The sequence below is a fragment of the Ochotona curzoniae genome, unplaced genomic scaffold (assembly GCF_017591425.1).
Source record: "Ochotona curzoniae isolate NIBS_2020 unplaced genomic scaffold, NIBS_Ocur_1.0 contig_883, whole genome shotgun sequence".
Taxonomy (NCBI): domain Eukaryota; kingdom Metazoa; phylum Chordata; class Mammalia; order Lagomorpha; family Ochotonidae; genus Ochotona; species Ochotona curzoniae.
Window position 1 is genome coordinate 65,677,946 of NW_024466599.1, and position 18,759 is coordinate 65,696,704.

Here is an 18,759-nt window from a genome sequence, read left to right on the forward strand (position 1 = left end):
CTTACATGCGCCAGGATTCTATAGGGGCACTGATTTCTGTTCTGACTGCTCCACTTCCCATCTGGCTCCTTGCTTATGGCCAGAGAAAGCAGTAGAGGATGGCCCAAGGCCTTTGGACCCTGTACCCAGCTGGGAGATCCTGAGGAAGCTCCTGGCTTTGGATCAGCTCAGCTCCAGCCATTGTGACCATTTGAGGAGTGAGCTAGCACGTGGAAAATCTTTGTCTCTCCTTAAATCTGATCTGCCTTTCCAATAAAAACAAATCTTTTTTTAAGGCGATTCTAAGTACAGCTTTTGCCCCCTCTTATATTACCTTCCAAACATGCCTTAGTAGCAGGAGAGGCATGGTGGGAATAGCAACTACACATTGGATTTGAAAACAAACAAATGTTTATATCCACCATCTAGCTTTTAAGAAATACTGGTCAGGAGTAGATGTTCAGTGCGATAGTTATGATGCCTGAGCTGTTGCTTTCCATATGGGAGTGCTTGCTTTGCATCTTGGCTTTTCTGCCCTGATCCAGCGTTCTGCTACTACATGCCTCGCAAGTCAGTACTGGTAGAATTCTGGCTGGCAGCACACGGAAGCTCTCGCTCTTTCAAATATTATGTGTGCGTATATATACTTAAATGTCTGTTGAATTTTCTTTACAGGGTCTTTAGTGACTCAAATCAACATCTTGGCTTCTTCCCTCTACATTATACAAATATTAAAGGTGAAGTGTGTATTCCTAGGAACTGAATCGAGGATACACAGGTTCACAGTCAGTAGACAGAGACCAAATGGTTTCTCAAACAGTTGTGGCAACTTACATTCCCATTAAAAGTGTTTAATTGCTCGTTACCTTCATCAATATATTATTGTTCACTTTTTCATTTTACAGTCCCGCAAGTAACAATGAATGAACGTGATCTTAACTCTATTTCCTTGGTTACTGGTGAAGATGAATTCATTTTAATATTCCCACTGGACATTTATCTTATATTGTGCAGTGCCTGTTAACATGTAAGCTGTTCTCTCATTCTAAAGGTTTAATAATTTTTCATCAATTATTTGCTTTGTAAAGTTTCTTCTAATGTGTAATAAGTCCTTTCACATTTTAACATTTTGTAAAAATTAATTAAGTGAAAGTGTAATTTAGTAAGCTTATCATTACTTTTACTTAGCTTTTGTTGTTAAATCTTTCTTGAAAGAATGCCTTAAAAATCAGGCAGGTGCAACAGTATCCCACTCTATCATCTGTACATGTTTTCCTCTTTGGGCTTTTGCGTTTTTACCTTTCATGAAGCAGGGATTGATTTTTTTATATATGACAGAAAGTACAAGTCCAGTTTCATTATTTTGCCATGTGAACAGCCAGTTGTCTAATAGTAAATTCTTTTATTTGCCTTGGATTTCAAATGTCATTTCCCTCAATATTCTTGCTTTCAAAACATTTCTGTGTGTTACCTTAGTTCATTGCTGTTTCTGCCTTCACCAAGCACGTGTGCTTACATTTAATTACTTTATATTGAGCCTGACAGAGCATGTCAGCCCACCTGACTCACGAATCTCTGAGTTCTATTCTCCCCTATACTTTTCATGTTACCTTTATTTGTTTTTATTTTTCTGAGGATTTATTTCATTTTCTTTGTTACAGAGAGAATGAGAGACAGAGAGAAACGCCTTCTATCCACTGCTTCCCTTACAAATAGCCCCAAAGGCCTGAGCTCAGCTGATCCTACACCAGGAGCAAGGAGCCTCGAGCCGCCTGTGATCCTCAACATGGATGCAAGGGCCTAAGGCCTTGGGACACGCTCTGCCACCTCCCCATGCCAGAAAGGACAGGGTGACAGCTGGATTGGAAGTCAAGCAGCCTGGACAGGAAGTGGTACCCAAACAGGGTGTGAGGACGTGAATCAAGCCGTTGGCTCATGGTACTTTCAGAGTCAGCTTATCAACACCACCAGCAACAATAGCCACTCTTGGGACTTGGATGGAGAGTTATGCTTAATTTGTAGATAAATTTGAACAGGATTTTTTTAATGCTTCTGAATTATCTGTGATACTGAGTTCCAGTCCATTAATACCATATAGCTTTCCTTTCCTCAGTTTCATTATAATATCCTTCAAAGTATTTTATAATTTTCCTCATAAAAATTTTGCATAATGTATGTTAGATTAATTTTTGCTTTCATCTTGACGCTATTTATATTGTATTTAATGCCACTTTTCTGTTTATTGTTCCATAGAGATGAAGTTGAATTATACGTACTTATTTTATATCCAGAAATTATTAGTTGTAATAAAGCATTACAGTATGCAAATGAGAACATTTTGTTTTATCTTTGTCGATCCTTACATGGTGTGTTTTATTTTCTTAGCACTTCATGCTGTTTAGACTTTCAAAGGAAATATGATAGAAGATACAACTGCGTTGTACCTAATCACAAAGAAAATGCATTGAGCATTACAGCATCACGACATCCCCTGTGATTGTTACCCTGTGTTTCACTTACAGATTTAAGAGCACAAGCATCCTTAAAGAGATTCAGAACTACAATAATGTTTCTATTTTCTGTCTTTCAGGCAATCAGTTGTCTAATACAACTAATTCTTTTTCTTTTAAGGATTTATTTATTTTTGTATTGGAAAGGCGGATATACAGAGAGGAGGAGAGACACAGAGGAAGATCTTCCGTCCAATGGTTCACTCCCCAAGTGACCGCAATGGCTGGAGCTGAGCCAATCCGAAGCCAGGAGCTTGGAGCTTCCTCCAGGTCTTCCATGTGGCTGCAGGGTCCCAAGGCTCTGGGCTGTCCTCAACTGCTTTCCCAGGCCACAAGCAGGGAGCTGGATAGGAATCAGGGCTGCTGGGATTAGAATCAGCTCCCATATGGGATCCTGGTGCGTTCAAGGTGAGGACTTTAGCCACTATGCTATTGTGCCAAGCCCATCTAATACATTCTTACAGAATACTTTGGTACAAAAGTCCTGAAGGTTGGAACTGATGAGTCTTCAGACATGTTTATAATAGCAAATATCATATACTGAGTTCTTTGCGATTTTGTGTGTAGGGGAAGTGTCCTGGGCTAAGAATGTAAGGTCCAATGGTTAATCCACCTCCTGCAAGTGCTAGCTTCTTATATAGGTGCTGGTTTCTGTCCTGACTGCTCCACTTCCAACCCACCCTGCTTCTGGATGGAAAGCAGTGGAGGATGTCCCAAAGCCTTGGGTCCTTGAACCCATATGGGAGACCCAGAAGAAGCTCTTGGCTCTTAGCTTGGGACAGGCTTCACTTGAGCCATTGTGGCCACAGGAGCAGAGATGCAGTGGATGGAAGATCTTTCTGTCTCTCCTTCTCTATGTAAACCTGCCTTTCAAATAAAAAATAAATAAATCTATTTACAAAAATTGTTTAATGTAGTTCTTCTGGACTACTAAATGAAATGGTTACTGCAAGTCATTTGAACTGCATTTAGAATATATATAAAATTAGGAGACATGCTATACAGGTAGCTTTGGCTACAGGAAGCAATTTTTTTTTAACGCAGATAGAGACAAAAAATATAAACAATGTGAGTGACTCAGCTTTCCATTCGACTCAATGAGCATAGTCTAGAAAGAGCATACAAGGAGCACGCAGACATCTACTTACTAATCAAGCCTGGTTCTGCAGAGTGCTCCTTGCCTTCCGATTTTGCAGACTGTAGCTTCCTATTTCCGGCCTGTATCAGACACACTGAACTTCATCTGGTTCTTCCTATGTGCCAGGCTTCTTTCTATAAGGCGCTTATCATTCCGTAACAATGAACTCAGTTTTCACAGAGGTAAGTCCATATTCATGGCTCACATGTGCTGATCACTTAACTTTAGGATAACTTGTTTTACCAAATACTATACTACCTTTTAATACAAGTAATAATTACAATATTTTATTTGTATAGTTGTTCCTTGATTACTGTTTTTCCCCAAGGGAAAAAATATCAACTCTATGTTGGCTCAGAGTTTATATCATGGGATGCTTCTTTCAGGGAATAGCACATGGGACATGTTTCACAAGGAATCAAATGGATAGATGTTTAAAAGCAGTAGCCTTATCTTTTGTGAGTGTAAAAAATAATTCATGGGGCCCGGCACCGTGGCACAAGTGGTTAAAGGTCCTCGCCTTGCACGCCCGGGATCCCATATGGGCGCCGGTTCTAATCCCGGCAGCCCCGCTTCCCTTCCAGCTCCCTGCCTGTGGCCTGGGAAGGCAGTCGAGGACAGCCCAAAGCTTTGGAACCCTGCACCCGCGTGGGAGACCCGGAAGAGGCTCCTGGCTTTGGATCGGCATAGCACCGGTCCGTTGCGCTCACTTGGGGAGTGAATCATCGGACGGAAGATCTTCCTCTCTGTCTCTCCTCTCTGTATATCCGCCTTTCTAATGAAAAAATAATAAAAATAAATCTTTAAAAAAAATAATTCATAAACAATTACTATGTAAAAATTGCTCTAAAAGTACAATCCAAGGGATAGGAATAGTGTGCTGTACCAATTTGCAAATAATAAACATGATTCTAAATTTCACATTGATAAATACTTTTTTGAAGGGCCTAAAAATTGAATTTGTGTTTGATAAAATCCATAAACACTTAACCATACACCAAGGCAGAACAAAATAAGTGATTATTATAAGCATAAGCAAGGTCTGTGGAAGAAGTTATGAAATCTAATTGGATTGATTAGACAAAGTCTTATGAAAAATAGTTAAGGGGGCCTTGATAGAGGAGGGTGAAGTAGCAGAGAGCCTGATAACGTGATGCCCAAGCTAAGATCAAAAAGTGATCAAACTTGGAAAATTGAATCACCTTGACAGATGTAGGGATACAAAGGCCGAATGAATGTAAAGTGTGGGCATTATTTTTCGCAGTAGAAGGGCATCATTGAACTTCCTGGAGCAGGAGAAAAGTGCAATCAGAAGCATGCATCATTGAACACGGATCAGAGAAGGGAAGTGTGCTGGAGAGAGAACAGTTATAATGGTGTTATACATGTCCAGGGAAAAACAGCATCCACACAGGTGGATAATTAGAAGTATTCAGGTAATAGACAACAAAGAGGGAAATTTTTAAAATCCCAATAGGGTGCCATGGATAATTTAGTGCACCTTTCTATTATCACATTCTCTGTGCCTATAAGGGGAATAATATTAACACATGGCTTAATTCATTGCTATGTATTTGTTAATTTTATAGACATCTAATAAGATTTTAAGAAAAAATATAGTTACTATCCCTTAGGTCTACCATGGCAAATACTTAGTATGTGTTAATTGCATTATCACCTTAAAACACCGGCGACAACTACATCTGAGATATTAGACCATAAATTACTGTCAGTCAGACATAAAACCCTTGCTTATCTTCTTACTGATTTTATAACTATAATTGCTTAACTACATCAGAATTAATATGTAAACACTAACCAAAAAAAAAAAAAAACCCACCACAATGCTAGGGCTGATCCAATTGCTATGATTCATTTATTCATTCATTCAAAAGTGTCCTGACTAGCTCCTGTGATCGCCCACTTACCATCAACTTTCAAGCACTGATTTTATCTCACACACAACAAGCTTTTTTATTTGGAGAAACGGCATTCAGTGGCAAGAGTATTTTCACAACACAAGATGCCTAAGATGTGCTTATTATACTTGATCTAGAACCACTCTGCCTGCTTTATAAAGGAGCTGTTAGCAAGCAGTGAGCAAAGATTTATGTGTATATGTCTCCTAACGTGCAGTTTTCTTCCTTTTACTTAACGATAACCACACAATTAAAAGTAAGGTCCTTTTAATAGTCTATCCATCATTCTTACATACTGATGACCTCCATATGCTTAAATTTAAATGCTTTTATTGGTGAGGACCTTGCTGCATACTGAATGTGTAAAACATATTTTCAAGGAGTTAAATCAAATATTCCAGTCATTCATTCTCAAGAGTGTAGAAATAAGGGTCACCAGATGTGAAATTAACTAGTGTTCAGAACCCGAACTTATAGAGCAAGGTTAATTTTTCACAATATTGATATAGCTGGATATCTAGTTTCAGGAAAACGCAGCTCATGTGCATTATAATGGTACAATACTTCCTTGATGTTTTTAAATACTCACTGAACTACTCATCTTCAGTAATTTCTTGTTGCTTGCATTCAAAGTGTATCTCAGTAGTTCTCAAACTTCTAGGGAATGCTGGAGTCTTGACAATTCAATGAGCCTTAGGAAACAGTATTAACAGGAGAATGATCACCCATACACGCTTGCAATTTATTATATACTGATGTATTTTAATATATAAAATCAATGCATATTCTAACCTGATAACTAATTGCACCCTGGGCATCTATGCCTCTCATAGTTCAAGAATCCTGAGATTTCTCAGTCCACTTACTAATATGCTTTCAACGGCTGCTGGGTTCATTATACCACACTTTCCTAATGTAAGGCAAATTTTAGCCATTTCAGGAAATGGGTGGTGTTGCCTCTGTTGTGTTTAAAAATCATGATTTAGTACCCCAGATCATGTTTCTAAAGCAAAATAGGTACAAAATGGATTAAGTACTCACATTCAAGCCTTGAATTATTGAAGAAGATGAAGGACCAAACTATGATTTTGTATCAGAAATTATTTTCAAAGGGTTTTAAAAGTTACCAACTAATTTGATTTTTAAAGTGCTGTTTTCTTTGTGAGATGCAAACAAAATATGGCTATATGGAGAGAAAACAGGAATGTTCCTTTACACACCTTTTTTCCAGATTAACATAAACTAGGCAAATACTCCATGATATTTTCCCCAGGGATTTGTTACTTTAAATAGTATTACCAGAAATTACTTTTTACTTAAATTGTACTAAGGCACAACCTTATTTTTTTTTTTATTATTCTTACTACTCTATGAATTTGGAATTACCATCCTTCATTTACTAAGGTGAAATGTGAGAGTCAAAGAAATTGTATAAACCATGGCTAGTTCATGATGGTATTGAAAATCAACCATAATTTTTCTCACTTGACTTCCATTGATTTTAACAGATAAAGCCATATTCCTTAAATCAGTGTCTTGACCTGGTTTTCAGTTAGTCCTGCGAATTTACGGTTTCAAGTCCATTCCAAGTGAGCACATGAAGAGAGGTCCATTTCATGGCTCTAATGTGTCAATCATGAAATCCAATGGAGAATCAACATTTTCCTCCTGCTTATCTTCCTTTCACAAGTAGCATTACTTTCTATGCCACTTCATCACAAAGTGGTGTCGCATAGAATTTTTAAAATCATTAAATTCACACTTGTATTAAGAAATATTTTATTAACAAAACAGTAAATTCCACTTGCTTAGCATTTCCAGTAATGGGGTAAATTGGCCTTGCAACAGAAAAACAAAACAAAACAAACCCCTTAGATACCCAGCCACACGAAGCACTAGAAGGGTAGGGTCTTGTGGCCTTTCCTGATGTCATAGGGATTGACCACCTCACACATTATCATAGTATTTTTTTTAAAAAGGCAACACATTACATGGATAAAAAAGAAACCTACTCAATCATAAAAGTTACACTCTAGAGATGTAACCAAATTTATGCCAGGTAAGTGTGAAATCTTTTATTAATTGCAGGTTATGTATGGAACCCTGATATGTTTTGTATGAAGATACTTTAATTTTATTCAAGTCGTTTTCTTTCCCTAACTCATGTTCTTTTCTTTCTCCATTCAGAAAAAAATTACTAGATTTTGTATAGACCAATTAACAACAAACAATTTATAATAGAAAGATTATATAGTTGCATGAGATTTCATAATTATGCCGGAAAGAACCACTGCTATCAATCTCAAACATCAAGTTTCATACTTACACTACTGGAAAATGTCACTAATCAAATTATTTTCTAATAGACGTCAGAATTTCATTCGATGGAAGTAGCTCAACTCCAAAGGCCAAAGCCAAATGGAAAAGCAACCACATTTTTAAAAACCTCAAGCTGTAAATTTTTAAATCCATTTTTTTTTTAAATTTCACTGGCTTTCCCTGAGTAAGATTAAATGAGAGGGGGGAAAAAAAAAAAAAAAAAAAAAAAAAAAAGACCTGTGAATTCTTTAACCTGGCAAGTTTAAGCAAATGTAAAACTTAAACCTGAATTACTGAATATTGAATTTTTGTTTCACACCATCTGACTTTCTGGATCACACACAAAAAAAGGCCTTTTAGATTCTTCATGTGTGACAAATTTTCTGCAACCAAAGGTGGTGGTGATTTGCTATGAATCATATCTCTCTAAGGCGCTTTATGTCTGAAACGCAGGCCGCTTCTTGGCTTTTTTTCTTTATCAACGACAATATCTCAAAGAATATTTTGCATTTTTTTGCTTTTGTTGGTTAAAGCTAATTTTCAATATATTTTTCTTCTTTAGTGAAATTTAATATAATTTTCGGTTCAAGTAATGTGACCAATATTTACCAAAGAATCACTTTATAAATTGATAATGCGGTTTTTGCACTACCTTGTCATATTGATAATTTATTGCTGTGAACATCATTGAAGTAATATGCAAAAACAAGTGTATAATCTCTAACTTCCTACAACTTAATGTATGTTAAACTAAAGCTATCTTTAATGATATATATGTAAGACCAGGAAAGTTAAAGTAGTCAATCATTAAAAGATAGAGAATGAATGTTTAAAATGGGTAGTAATACAGAATTAAAAAATTATTGAAAATACTTTCTTAGTTGAGAAAAGTGTTTACTTTCCAAAAATGTTTATCATGCACATCAGGTTCAGAGAATATGTGTCTGTATATATTACTTTATTGGAAATAAAGTTTTTAATTGCAGCAGCCAGAGTTAAGGTATAGGTTAACCAATTTCTGTAACCTGCTCACATAATAATTCATATTCATGCAGCAGTATACAGTGATATTTTATTTGGTAGACAAAGGTTCCATTTCATTAGGGACTAAAATTTTCTCAGGGCATCCTGGGAACAAGATCTCAGTGAAGCAAATCACCCCATTTGTCATCAATACCTTGGCACAACTGTCTTCCTTTCTGTTTTTCAATTTGTCAGGAAATGGTTACTATCAAATGCACATTTGGGTCTCCATTCTGTATTTTGGCTTCCTGTGTGTGTGTGTGTGTGTGTGTGTGTGTGTGTGTAATGCAATATAACTGTTTGGTGTGCAAATATGAGTATCTGGGGGAGAAAAGATTATAAGATACATATGTATATATTTTACTTTCTAATTCACACCTTCCGTACAAATACTAAAACTTAACTGCAACAGAATGAAGGCTGTACATGAAAAAAAAAAAGCAGCTGAGTCTTTTTTATATACATTCATACATATCTTCCTTAGAATAAACACTACACTGTATTCTTTAAAAAATTAAGTAATTGTGGCAATTTATAATGGTGGCAAAAAAAAATCAACTGAAATAATTGTTCCTCTGATGTCATGAAACTCCCTATACTTAGCAACACTTAGAACGTTGAATTTTCCAAAAATGGCCGAAGAGCAGAGATATATTTTGCGTTTTTCTATACAACAGGCTATAAAACATCACTTATCACAGTCCAGAAAGCACACAGAGATGGATTTTATATAAACATATGTAATAACATAGTAAGCGTGCATGAAAATTTCCAATGATTGCCTCTATGCCCTCATTTGCATTTTGAAATTTTAGTGTGAAAATCTGCCTTATGTTTCACATCTTTGAAAATAAGGCCTCCATAATTGTTTCCTTTCCTCCCAACAACCAGAAAGGGGCTTTTTGAATGTGTTCCTACACAAGTCTTCCAAAAAGCCAGTACTTCATTTCCAGCAAGTTCCCACCACTGCTACAGTTGCACCAGGCGGCAAACTCCGAGGTTTGCAGCGTTGAGTCACTCGGAAGGGACAGTCTTATCAGCAATCGGACTGACTTCTCAGGAAAGCGCTAGCACTTTGGCTAAATCCAGGATCGTAGGTAGCTTCTTTTTTAGTGTTATGTTTTGTGTCGTTTTTGTGTTGTGCCTTGATGTTGTAATACTCCTTTGCTTTATGAATGCGTGCGGTCATCACTGTCTTTTAGAAATGTTCCAGCAACATAAAGACAGGCAGAGTGGATGAAAACACTGTGGATGTTAGGGAATTGATTGGCCCCTGTTTTTTTGTTTTTTTCTTTTTTTGAGAAACAAGAGCATGAGATACTTGTTTGTTTTTTTAAAAACAGTCTTTCCTTCCTGATTGCATTCCCTGTCTTCTTTTGTATGTGCTTCGTAAAAAGGAAAGTAAATAAGTTTATATTATGTCTCAGATAAAATGACGACTATTTCTATACACGTGTCCTTCTAAGATCTCGGGATCAGACATAATACTCTTTATCCTTGTTTTTCTTGTTTTTGTTGGCGCTTTTCGCACTGCTGGGCTGTTTCTCCTTTACGACAGCCCCGTTGGACTGTGCGGAGTTACTGATGTAGTTTCGACTCTCGTCCACGTGGTAGGAGCCTTCATCTCGGTTTCTGTACTTGTACATGGCATAGAGGAGGATGAGGATGCATAGGGCGGCAGCAGCTACGATCCCAACGACCATGCCTGTCGTACTGCTTGACTCCCGAATCACTTCCGCCGAGCCTGGGTATGGCTCTCTCCCACCTGCCCGGGTTGGGTTGGCTGCAGGAAACAGGAAGAGAAACGAACAGTAAAGCATTATTAACTTGACTGAGTGCCGTGGAGCCACATACAATCACATTCGAATAGGTGTCAGTACCTAATGGGACAGTCCCTGTTGCTAGGAAAAGTCTACCGTTGCTGTGTGGAGCAATCACCACAAACCAGAGACTGCGCATCAAAGTGCTGTGAGAGATTTGCTGCCACCTTTTCTCTGTCCCAGATCAATTCTGTTAATAAGGTCATGTACGCAGAACATCACAAAAGCTTCAGTGAGCTCTAAAGGGTGATTGATGTCAGTGTGGTGGGTGAAAAAAAGTGAATTAAGTAAAATCACAGAGCACAACAGCTCCACCCTATATAATCAGAAGCAATCATTTTAAGAATCAAGTTGATGTTGCCACAGGACACCTAGGGCTAACTTCAGACTGAATAAGGTCCAGTAAATACAGAAATATGTGATAAGTCATAATGCCTTGTGTAGAAATTAGTATTGCATATTGATAATTAAAATTTTTGAAGAGTCAGCATTTTGAAGTATAATTTTAGTTACAGCATCATCAAGTTCTTATTTCCTTTTCTGTTTAAGATCTATTTGTGTACACATCATGGGAACGTTTTATTTATCCACTGGCAAGGACCGAATAATGTCCAAAGCTAAACTGAGCACTAGAAATCTAGAAAATATTATTTCTCAGCTTTCAAGATCTTCCTGATTCGTTTCAAGATAAAACTCCTCACCAATACAGATAATAAAAGAGTGACTGACCTAGTTATGTTCGGCTAAAAAAAAAACTCTGATTCAATCTTTTCAAAGTATAAGTAAGGGTCTTGGTGGGGTCAAAGTAAAGGGCTTTCAAGGTGCCTAATGTCTTCTCTACGGCATTTTCTGGAACTAAAATTAGCTATGGGTGATGAACAAAAGGCCTAGGGTTTGGCTGGTAGAGGAGGAAGATGGGGGTCAACGAGGTCTCTCAACAGTCTTTTAATGTAAAAGAATATGACTCTATGGAGGACAGATCCTATCCTGCTGTTTTAACCCGTGTCATTTTTCTCTTTGGTTTAGGTTTTCTGTTTTTCCTCTTTCATTTCTTCTATAAGATATTAGTTCTCTGATACAATTGATTAAAAATTTTACAACTTTTAAGATGCCATTCTCTATAAACCATACAAAATAAATGTAAATGATATGTAGACATTGTATATATTGGATATGTATACATACATATGTGCTTCATGTGCAGGAATATTTCAACATTTACTCACATGAGATATATATGTATATCTCTCAACACTTAGACACACACACACACACACACACCTCAACAGCTGCAATTGAGCAGATGCAGGAGATTGCAATTGTGCTTTTATTTCACTGCTACCTGACATCATTCAGTAACTGCCTTTGCTGACATCAGCCACGTTTCTTCTGCCCAAATACTCATTTCCTTGCTCTCGTTTCTTTTCTTTCCCCAAATAAATATTTACAAATATAGCCACTCACAAATCACAGTGCTCAGAGTCAAAGTGGCAGTATGCTGTGCTTTGCACTTGGAAAAAGTAGCAGGTAAAACCTATGCTTAAAAAATCACCGCTTGTTTTATAAAACCCTGTGTAAGGTTGCTCAATAAAAGGCCGTGGAGTTACTTCTGGGACCAGGGTAGGAGCTGACAAAGACTATAATCCACAGTATTTGATTACAGAAAATTAATTTCCTCTCAAAGGAAACAGAGCTTAATGCAGTCACTGTGTCACTACCTGACAAACCAAAGGCAGCCCTTTCTCTTTTAAACACAGTTATCTTTGCCAAAGCATGCCAATTAGCTCAGCTGCTAATTTTCACTAAATAACAACTTTGTGCTCTTTCCTTTGGCAGATCATTCTCTAATCACAGTATCTTATAGGGCTAAAAAGGAATCTTATTTAAATACTACCTAAGTCATTTTCCCTGTTGCAATGCTTTCATTGCAGGCACATTTTCACAATTGTCTCCCTTGTCTGTCAGAATAAGGAGGACAGAGATAGCAATCTTCACCATTCTGCTCATGATAAAAAAATGAGAGGATTTCTTATTTAAATTTTCTTTACCAAGGATATTCACATTTACACACTCATTTAGGAACTGGCATCATCAGTGGACTACATTACCTATAGGTGTTAATTTTATGCACTCAACTCTCAGATGTTTGCAAAAACATGCAGCACACCCACAACAAATGGGTGCTAAACCTAGGATAAGACTGCAAAATGTAAAGCAAAACCTGAAATATTTCAGTTTGTCTTACAGGCCTCCCAAAGGAAAAATAATTTTTGGTGATGCCAGCCAAAATGGTGTTTAAGTTGCATTGGTTCTGTAAATATCTCCATGTAATGCTTATGTCAGGACTCTAAGTTTTATAACTTAAAAATAGCATGCAAAAACTCTCAAACTGAAATCTAATCTAAAAGAACAAACATTTTATCTCCACCCCACTTCCCAATTTTCACTAGAGATTCTATACCCACTCAACTGGCAATCTTTTGGTTTCTTTGGAATATATAGTTGGTTTCTTATATTTTTTTTCTATTTGTGAATCAAGTCTAAATGATAAGTGGTATTTCTTTTAGTTCTTTAAAACACTGATGGGTTAACATGTGAAAGGGACAGTCAGTCTCTCTCTCTCTCTCTCTCTCTCTCTCTCTCTCTCACACACACACACACACACGGGGAGATTTATTCTTCCAGCTGCTGATTTATTGCCCAACTGACTGTGATAGTCAGGAGTGCCAGCCTGAAACTAAGAGTCATGAACTGCAACCAGGTTTCCTAGGTGAGTGATAGAAGCTCAGTCAAGTAGTTGGACAACCATCTGCTGTTTCTCAGTGTACTAGTAGGCAGCTGAATTGGGACCTGGGTAGCTGGGCTTCAGCGGGATATGAGCCTCCTAAGTGGCAGCTTGATTTGTTACATCCATTGCCTGCACCTCTGCATTTATTCTAAGAACAAAACTATTTATGTATCAATGGAACAGCTTTTCCAGATCTACTATAAAAAGCTAGGGAAATTTAAATAAACTTATGAATTATAAATATGGCTTCACTCATCATCAATGCTTTGTTTACTTCTAAAAAAAATCTGAAAAAATTATTACTAAAATAAATACAAAGAAACAATAAATGGCCAAGGCTAAATGTATTCTTATGTCATTTGTATAAAATTAGCATAAAAGAGAGTAATCTCTTAGCCATTTATGACAATACTAAAAAAGAGAAATCCAAAACTAATTTTCAAGTTACATGGGTCTTAGAATTTGACATGCCCTTTAACTCCATAAAAAACTAAAATTAAACCATTTTAAAATACAGTCTGAAGTAGACTGTTGTGGTATCGTGTGTGTGTGTGTGTGTGTGTGTGTGTGTGTGTGTGTGTAGGCTGGATCTCGGCTCAACTTCCAGTCCAGATTCCTGCTACTGCTCCTGGGAAGCAGTGGATGATGGTCCAATTGCTTGTGCCTCTGCCCCTTTATGGAAGACCTGACAGAAACTCCTGGCTTTGGCCTGGACTAGCCCCAGTGGTTGTGGTCATTTTAGAAGTACAGCAAGTAGACAGAGGGCTTTCCTTTCTCTCTCTATAACTCTGCTTTTCAAATAAGCCAATAAATCATTCTTCTTCTTAAATGAAATTTATATTTCTTGCTCCTTTTTAAAAAGCTTTATTTTTAGTTGAAAGACTGACAGAAAGTAAGAAAGGAAGGAGAGGGGAAGAGAGAGACAGGTATCTTCCATTTGTAGGTGTACTCATCAAATGGCTACAACAGCCAAGTCTGGGTCCAGGCAAAACCAGGAGCCAGACACTCCATCCTATTCTCCTACATGTATTAAAGGCCCAGATCCGCGGGCTATATTCCACTGCAGGTACGTTAACAGGAACCTAGACAAGACACGGAAAAGCCAGGACTTGAACTGGCAATCCAATCCAAGATGCTGGCATGACAAAAGGTGAAATAACGTGCTGTGCCACAACACCATCTCCAAGACATTTTAAATTCAAGTAACGTGCAATATGATGTCCTCAGCAGTGCTGAAACCTGAGTAAATGTACTTGAGTTGACTCTCAGTCCTTCTCTTGTTCATTGTCCCCCCAAGTTATAAAATCATCCAGAAAAACATAAAATAGAGAGCAAGAAAGAAAAGCTAAGTGTTGGGATGTGCATTGGTTAGCTTCAGAACTTTGAAGACTGAAACACGTTGACTCTCATTTTTGTTTAAAACTAAGTTCATGCAACTAATTCATTATGTTGAACCCAGAGACAGAAGGAGTCTGGACTAATGAAGACTTGACTGGTACAGATGACAATCACTAGCAAGCCAAAGCATTGATTATCCTTCCTTTGTGATGAAAAATATACAAATATTCAGATTTGGGGGCAGTCTACATATTTTAATTTGAATCAAGGTCACTAGCAGGGGAAAAACAAAGTGTACAAACTGAAATCTAAGGTTGTCAAGCTCATTTGTGGCTTTTTCCAATGACTCATATGGAAAAAAATAATCATGAATTTTACATAATTTATGGAAATACTACGAAGAAAGTAATCACTTATATAATTCTATCTCCACAGTCAGGAAACTTAGGCAAGAATTCCCATTTTCACATACTCCTCAGAGTGAAATGAAATTCAGTGTAAACTCCTCATCTGCTCCATATGGGAGAATACATGAATAAAGTAATGAGAGCAAATAAGCTTCATGGTTTTTCAACGGAAACAAATCAGAAACTTTTGATTGTGATAGTGTTGGCAATGCAGTATTAGAATAGCCATTACCTTTTCATATTTTTTTTTCATAATTCTCCTATTAAATATCTATGGGAAAATTCATAGGGTTATGTTAATTTAAATTCTCTCCCAGCTCTCTCTCTTTCTCTCTATCTCTCTCCATCCTAATATCGAGCTATACCTAATGGGTTCCAGAGCTTTTTGGATGGTCTGTTTTGGCCCAGTTGTTACATCTAAAACCTGGTATACTAGCTTCATAAACTGTTCATTTTCTAGTATCTGACTAATATTATGATTAATCAGGTATGCAGAAATTTTCAAGTGTTGAAAGTTATTAGTATTTCTATATTTTACTCCAAACCAATTTATTCAGATCAGGTCTTACTCCCCTATAGAAAATGCACAATGCAGATGGCATATTCCATTGTCACATAAGGAGAAATTCATCTGTTGCTCCGTATAAAAAGTTACAAAGTTAAATCTTTAACAATCTTCTCCTCAAGTTTGCTACATGAATTACCTTACAGCTTGACGGGAAAGAAAATGATTCTGATGTGCCTTCATCCTTTGATAGTCCTGGGTACCATGTCTGTGAAAGACATATTTCTCCACAATAGAAATTAACTGGGATTCACTTAAGAATCTCCATGGGACAAATATGTTTAAGAGACATAGTGGGCTAGAGTATAGTAGGTACGTCATGGCAGGTCTCACCTCTTAGCAGCAAGTCTGGTCTTCTTCATCCTTTTGCTATTGTTCTTCACACTCTTCCCTTTCCTTTTGTCCTCAGGGCTCCCTCTCTTACCCCTGCCTTAAATGTGGAGGAGGGTCCCCCTCCCCGAGCCACGTGAGGATCATCAGAACAGCAGAGGGATGGCCCCTGCCTTGGGGTGCATGGGTTCCCAGCAAGGTACCAGAATGTATTGGCAAATTCCTAATTTCAAGTCGCTTTGTACAATAAATTTTACCGGTGAAATAGTTACTCCTATTTGTTTCACCAGAACAATCTATGTCTTTGAGAGCTGCATGATTATTTTAAAATCTGACTTTCAAACTTGGCTTTCAGGTAAAATTAAATGCTTTATCTATATAAATATTATGTGTGTACTCATTAAAAATCTTGTTATAAATTTGGTAATATGAGGTGCCTAATTAAGCCTTTCTGGTTCTCAGTTGGAGCCTGTTTTTATCAGTTTGCATTTTTTGCACTTATTATGTGTTAAAAGGAAAAATAAAAAACACAGTTATTTTGGCAAAGCCATTCAAATCAAGTTATGAACTAAGCATTTACCTTTAAGGTAAATTTTTGAATATTAGCAAAATGTTGCAAAAAGACTTCACTTTGAAATGAGAAGCTTTTTATATCCTCAGTTATGCATTCTGGCATGGCAAACAGCAATCAAATATGGTTATTAAAAATAAAACTTCCAGGCCCAATGCAATAGCCTAGTAGCTAAAGTCCTCGCCTTGCACACAGCGGGATCCCATTTGGGCATTGGTTCTAATCCCAGCAGCCCTGATTTCTATCTAGCTCCCTGCTTGTGGCCTGGGAAAGCAGTCAAGGACAGCCCAAGCCTTGGGATCCTGCACCCATGTGGGAGACCTGGAAAGAAATTTGTTGTTTCATGGCTTTGGATTGGTTAAGCTCTGGCCATTGCAGCCACTTGGGGGTTCCTCTGTCAACAGAAGAGCTTCCTCTCTGTCTCTCCTCCTCTCTGTATATCTGACTTACAGTAAAAATAAATAAATCTCTAAAAATAAATAAATATTTTAAAATGAATCAATAAATCTTTTTAAACAAAAATATTTCAATAAATCTTTTAAAATGAGTGAGTGAATGAACGAATGAATGAACGAACAAACAAACAAACAAACAAGAAAATAAATAAAACTTCACGTGCCAGGCACGGTGACCTAGTGGGTAATGTCCTCGCCTTGCATGCATCAGGATCCCACATGGGCACCAGTTTGTGTTCTGGTTATTCCCCTTCCCTTCCAGCTCCCTGCCTGTGGCCTGGGAGAGCAGTCCACGATGGTCCAAGGCCTTGGGACAAGGCACCCATGTTGGAGACCCAGGAGAAATTCCAGGTTCCTTGCTTTGGATCAGCTCAGCTCTGACCATAGCAGCCACTTTGGGAGTAAACCTCTCTGTCTCTCTCTGTAAATCTGACTTCCCCACAAAAATGAATAAATCTTTGAAAAATAAAACTTCTCTTGGAAATGTTTTTATTTAAAACTGTATTCATATACAATGCATGTACATTTTAGGGGGTACAGTGCAGTATTTCAATACATGCCTGCAGTGCAAGTTAATCAGCATTAGCATTTCCATGTTATGAGTTTTCCCTTAGGTTTGCTCCCAGCTCTTTCTATAGTTGGATGGCGTTGTTGTGAGCCACAATCATCCTGCTGTGTAACAGAACTTGTTATTTTTTTTTTGATACCGTGATCTCTTTGTCCAAATTTTGCCTTATGCCCTCTCTCTCCAGTCATCTCGCCTCGGGTAAGCACTGTTCTGAATGCAGGTTGACTAACAAGAAACTGATTTGTGTTTCCACAATCTGCATGAGAGATGGTGCTCAAAGTATCAGTTCTTGGGATGGTAAATCATGAATTCATGCGTAGTTTAGTCATTTGTTTTCACTGATGTCTCCTTCAGCTGTTCCCGTCATCACTTGGATTTTACTTTCATAGAACTATTTTGTATACCGGAATGAACTCTTCTCCCACTGTCAGCTTTCGGCTGTTTGCAACATTAGGTTTCAGGTAAGATTGTATTTTCCAGGTAGTTTTCCAAACTGCTTCTATCTCTTTGACATAGGCTGTTGATGTAATTATCAACTATTTTCATGTCTTCAGTATAGACTATTAATATATAGTTATGCCACCGATCATGACCTTTTGACATCAATAATGAAGCAAGCGTCGTTATATACTGAAAAAGCAGCTTTGGGGCTTTGAGAAAGCAAATTGTAAGGAATTAGCATTACAAAGTAATAATAATGAGAAAAAGGTATCACTGGCCAAAAAAAAAACAAAAAAAAAAATGCAATGTGAACATAGATTTCAGACCAAGGGGGGTATATAATGGACTGTAAACCCTGCAGTACTCAAGATGCATTATTCTGTCAGATAAGAATTGTTGGGTATCCTGTTTTTACACAAATTATTTTAAAGTGCTCTTGGCAAGATACATTTATTAAATTTTATTTCACAAGAGACTGATCAGATTGTTTTTAATTATAGATTCAATCAATTTTTAAATGTCTATCCCTACCCAATCTGTGAAAAACTAGTTGTGTAAGATCATCTCAATAGATCACCATCCTATAGC

The 18,759-nt window shown here is 37.4% G+C and overlaps 1 protein-coding gene across 26 annotated transcripts in view; it reads right to left on the bottom strand.

Annotated features, from left to right (window-relative positions):
- Window positions 1-8,810: 8,810 nt before the first annotated feature.
- Window positions 8,811-18,759, bottom strand: part of NRXN1 (neurexin 1) — a 1,050,610-nt gene continuing 1,040,661 nt past the window's right edge. For all 26 annotated transcript variants that reach the window (XM_040993726.1, XM_040993725.1, XM_040993723.1 and 23 more), the window contains one exon: window positions 8,811-10,671. In XM_040993726.1, the coding sequence (XP_040849660.1) occupies window positions 10,364-10,671 (308 nt within the window). In that variant the 3' untranslated portion in view covers window positions 8,811-10,363. The remainder of the gene's footprint in view (window positions 10,672-18,759) is intronic.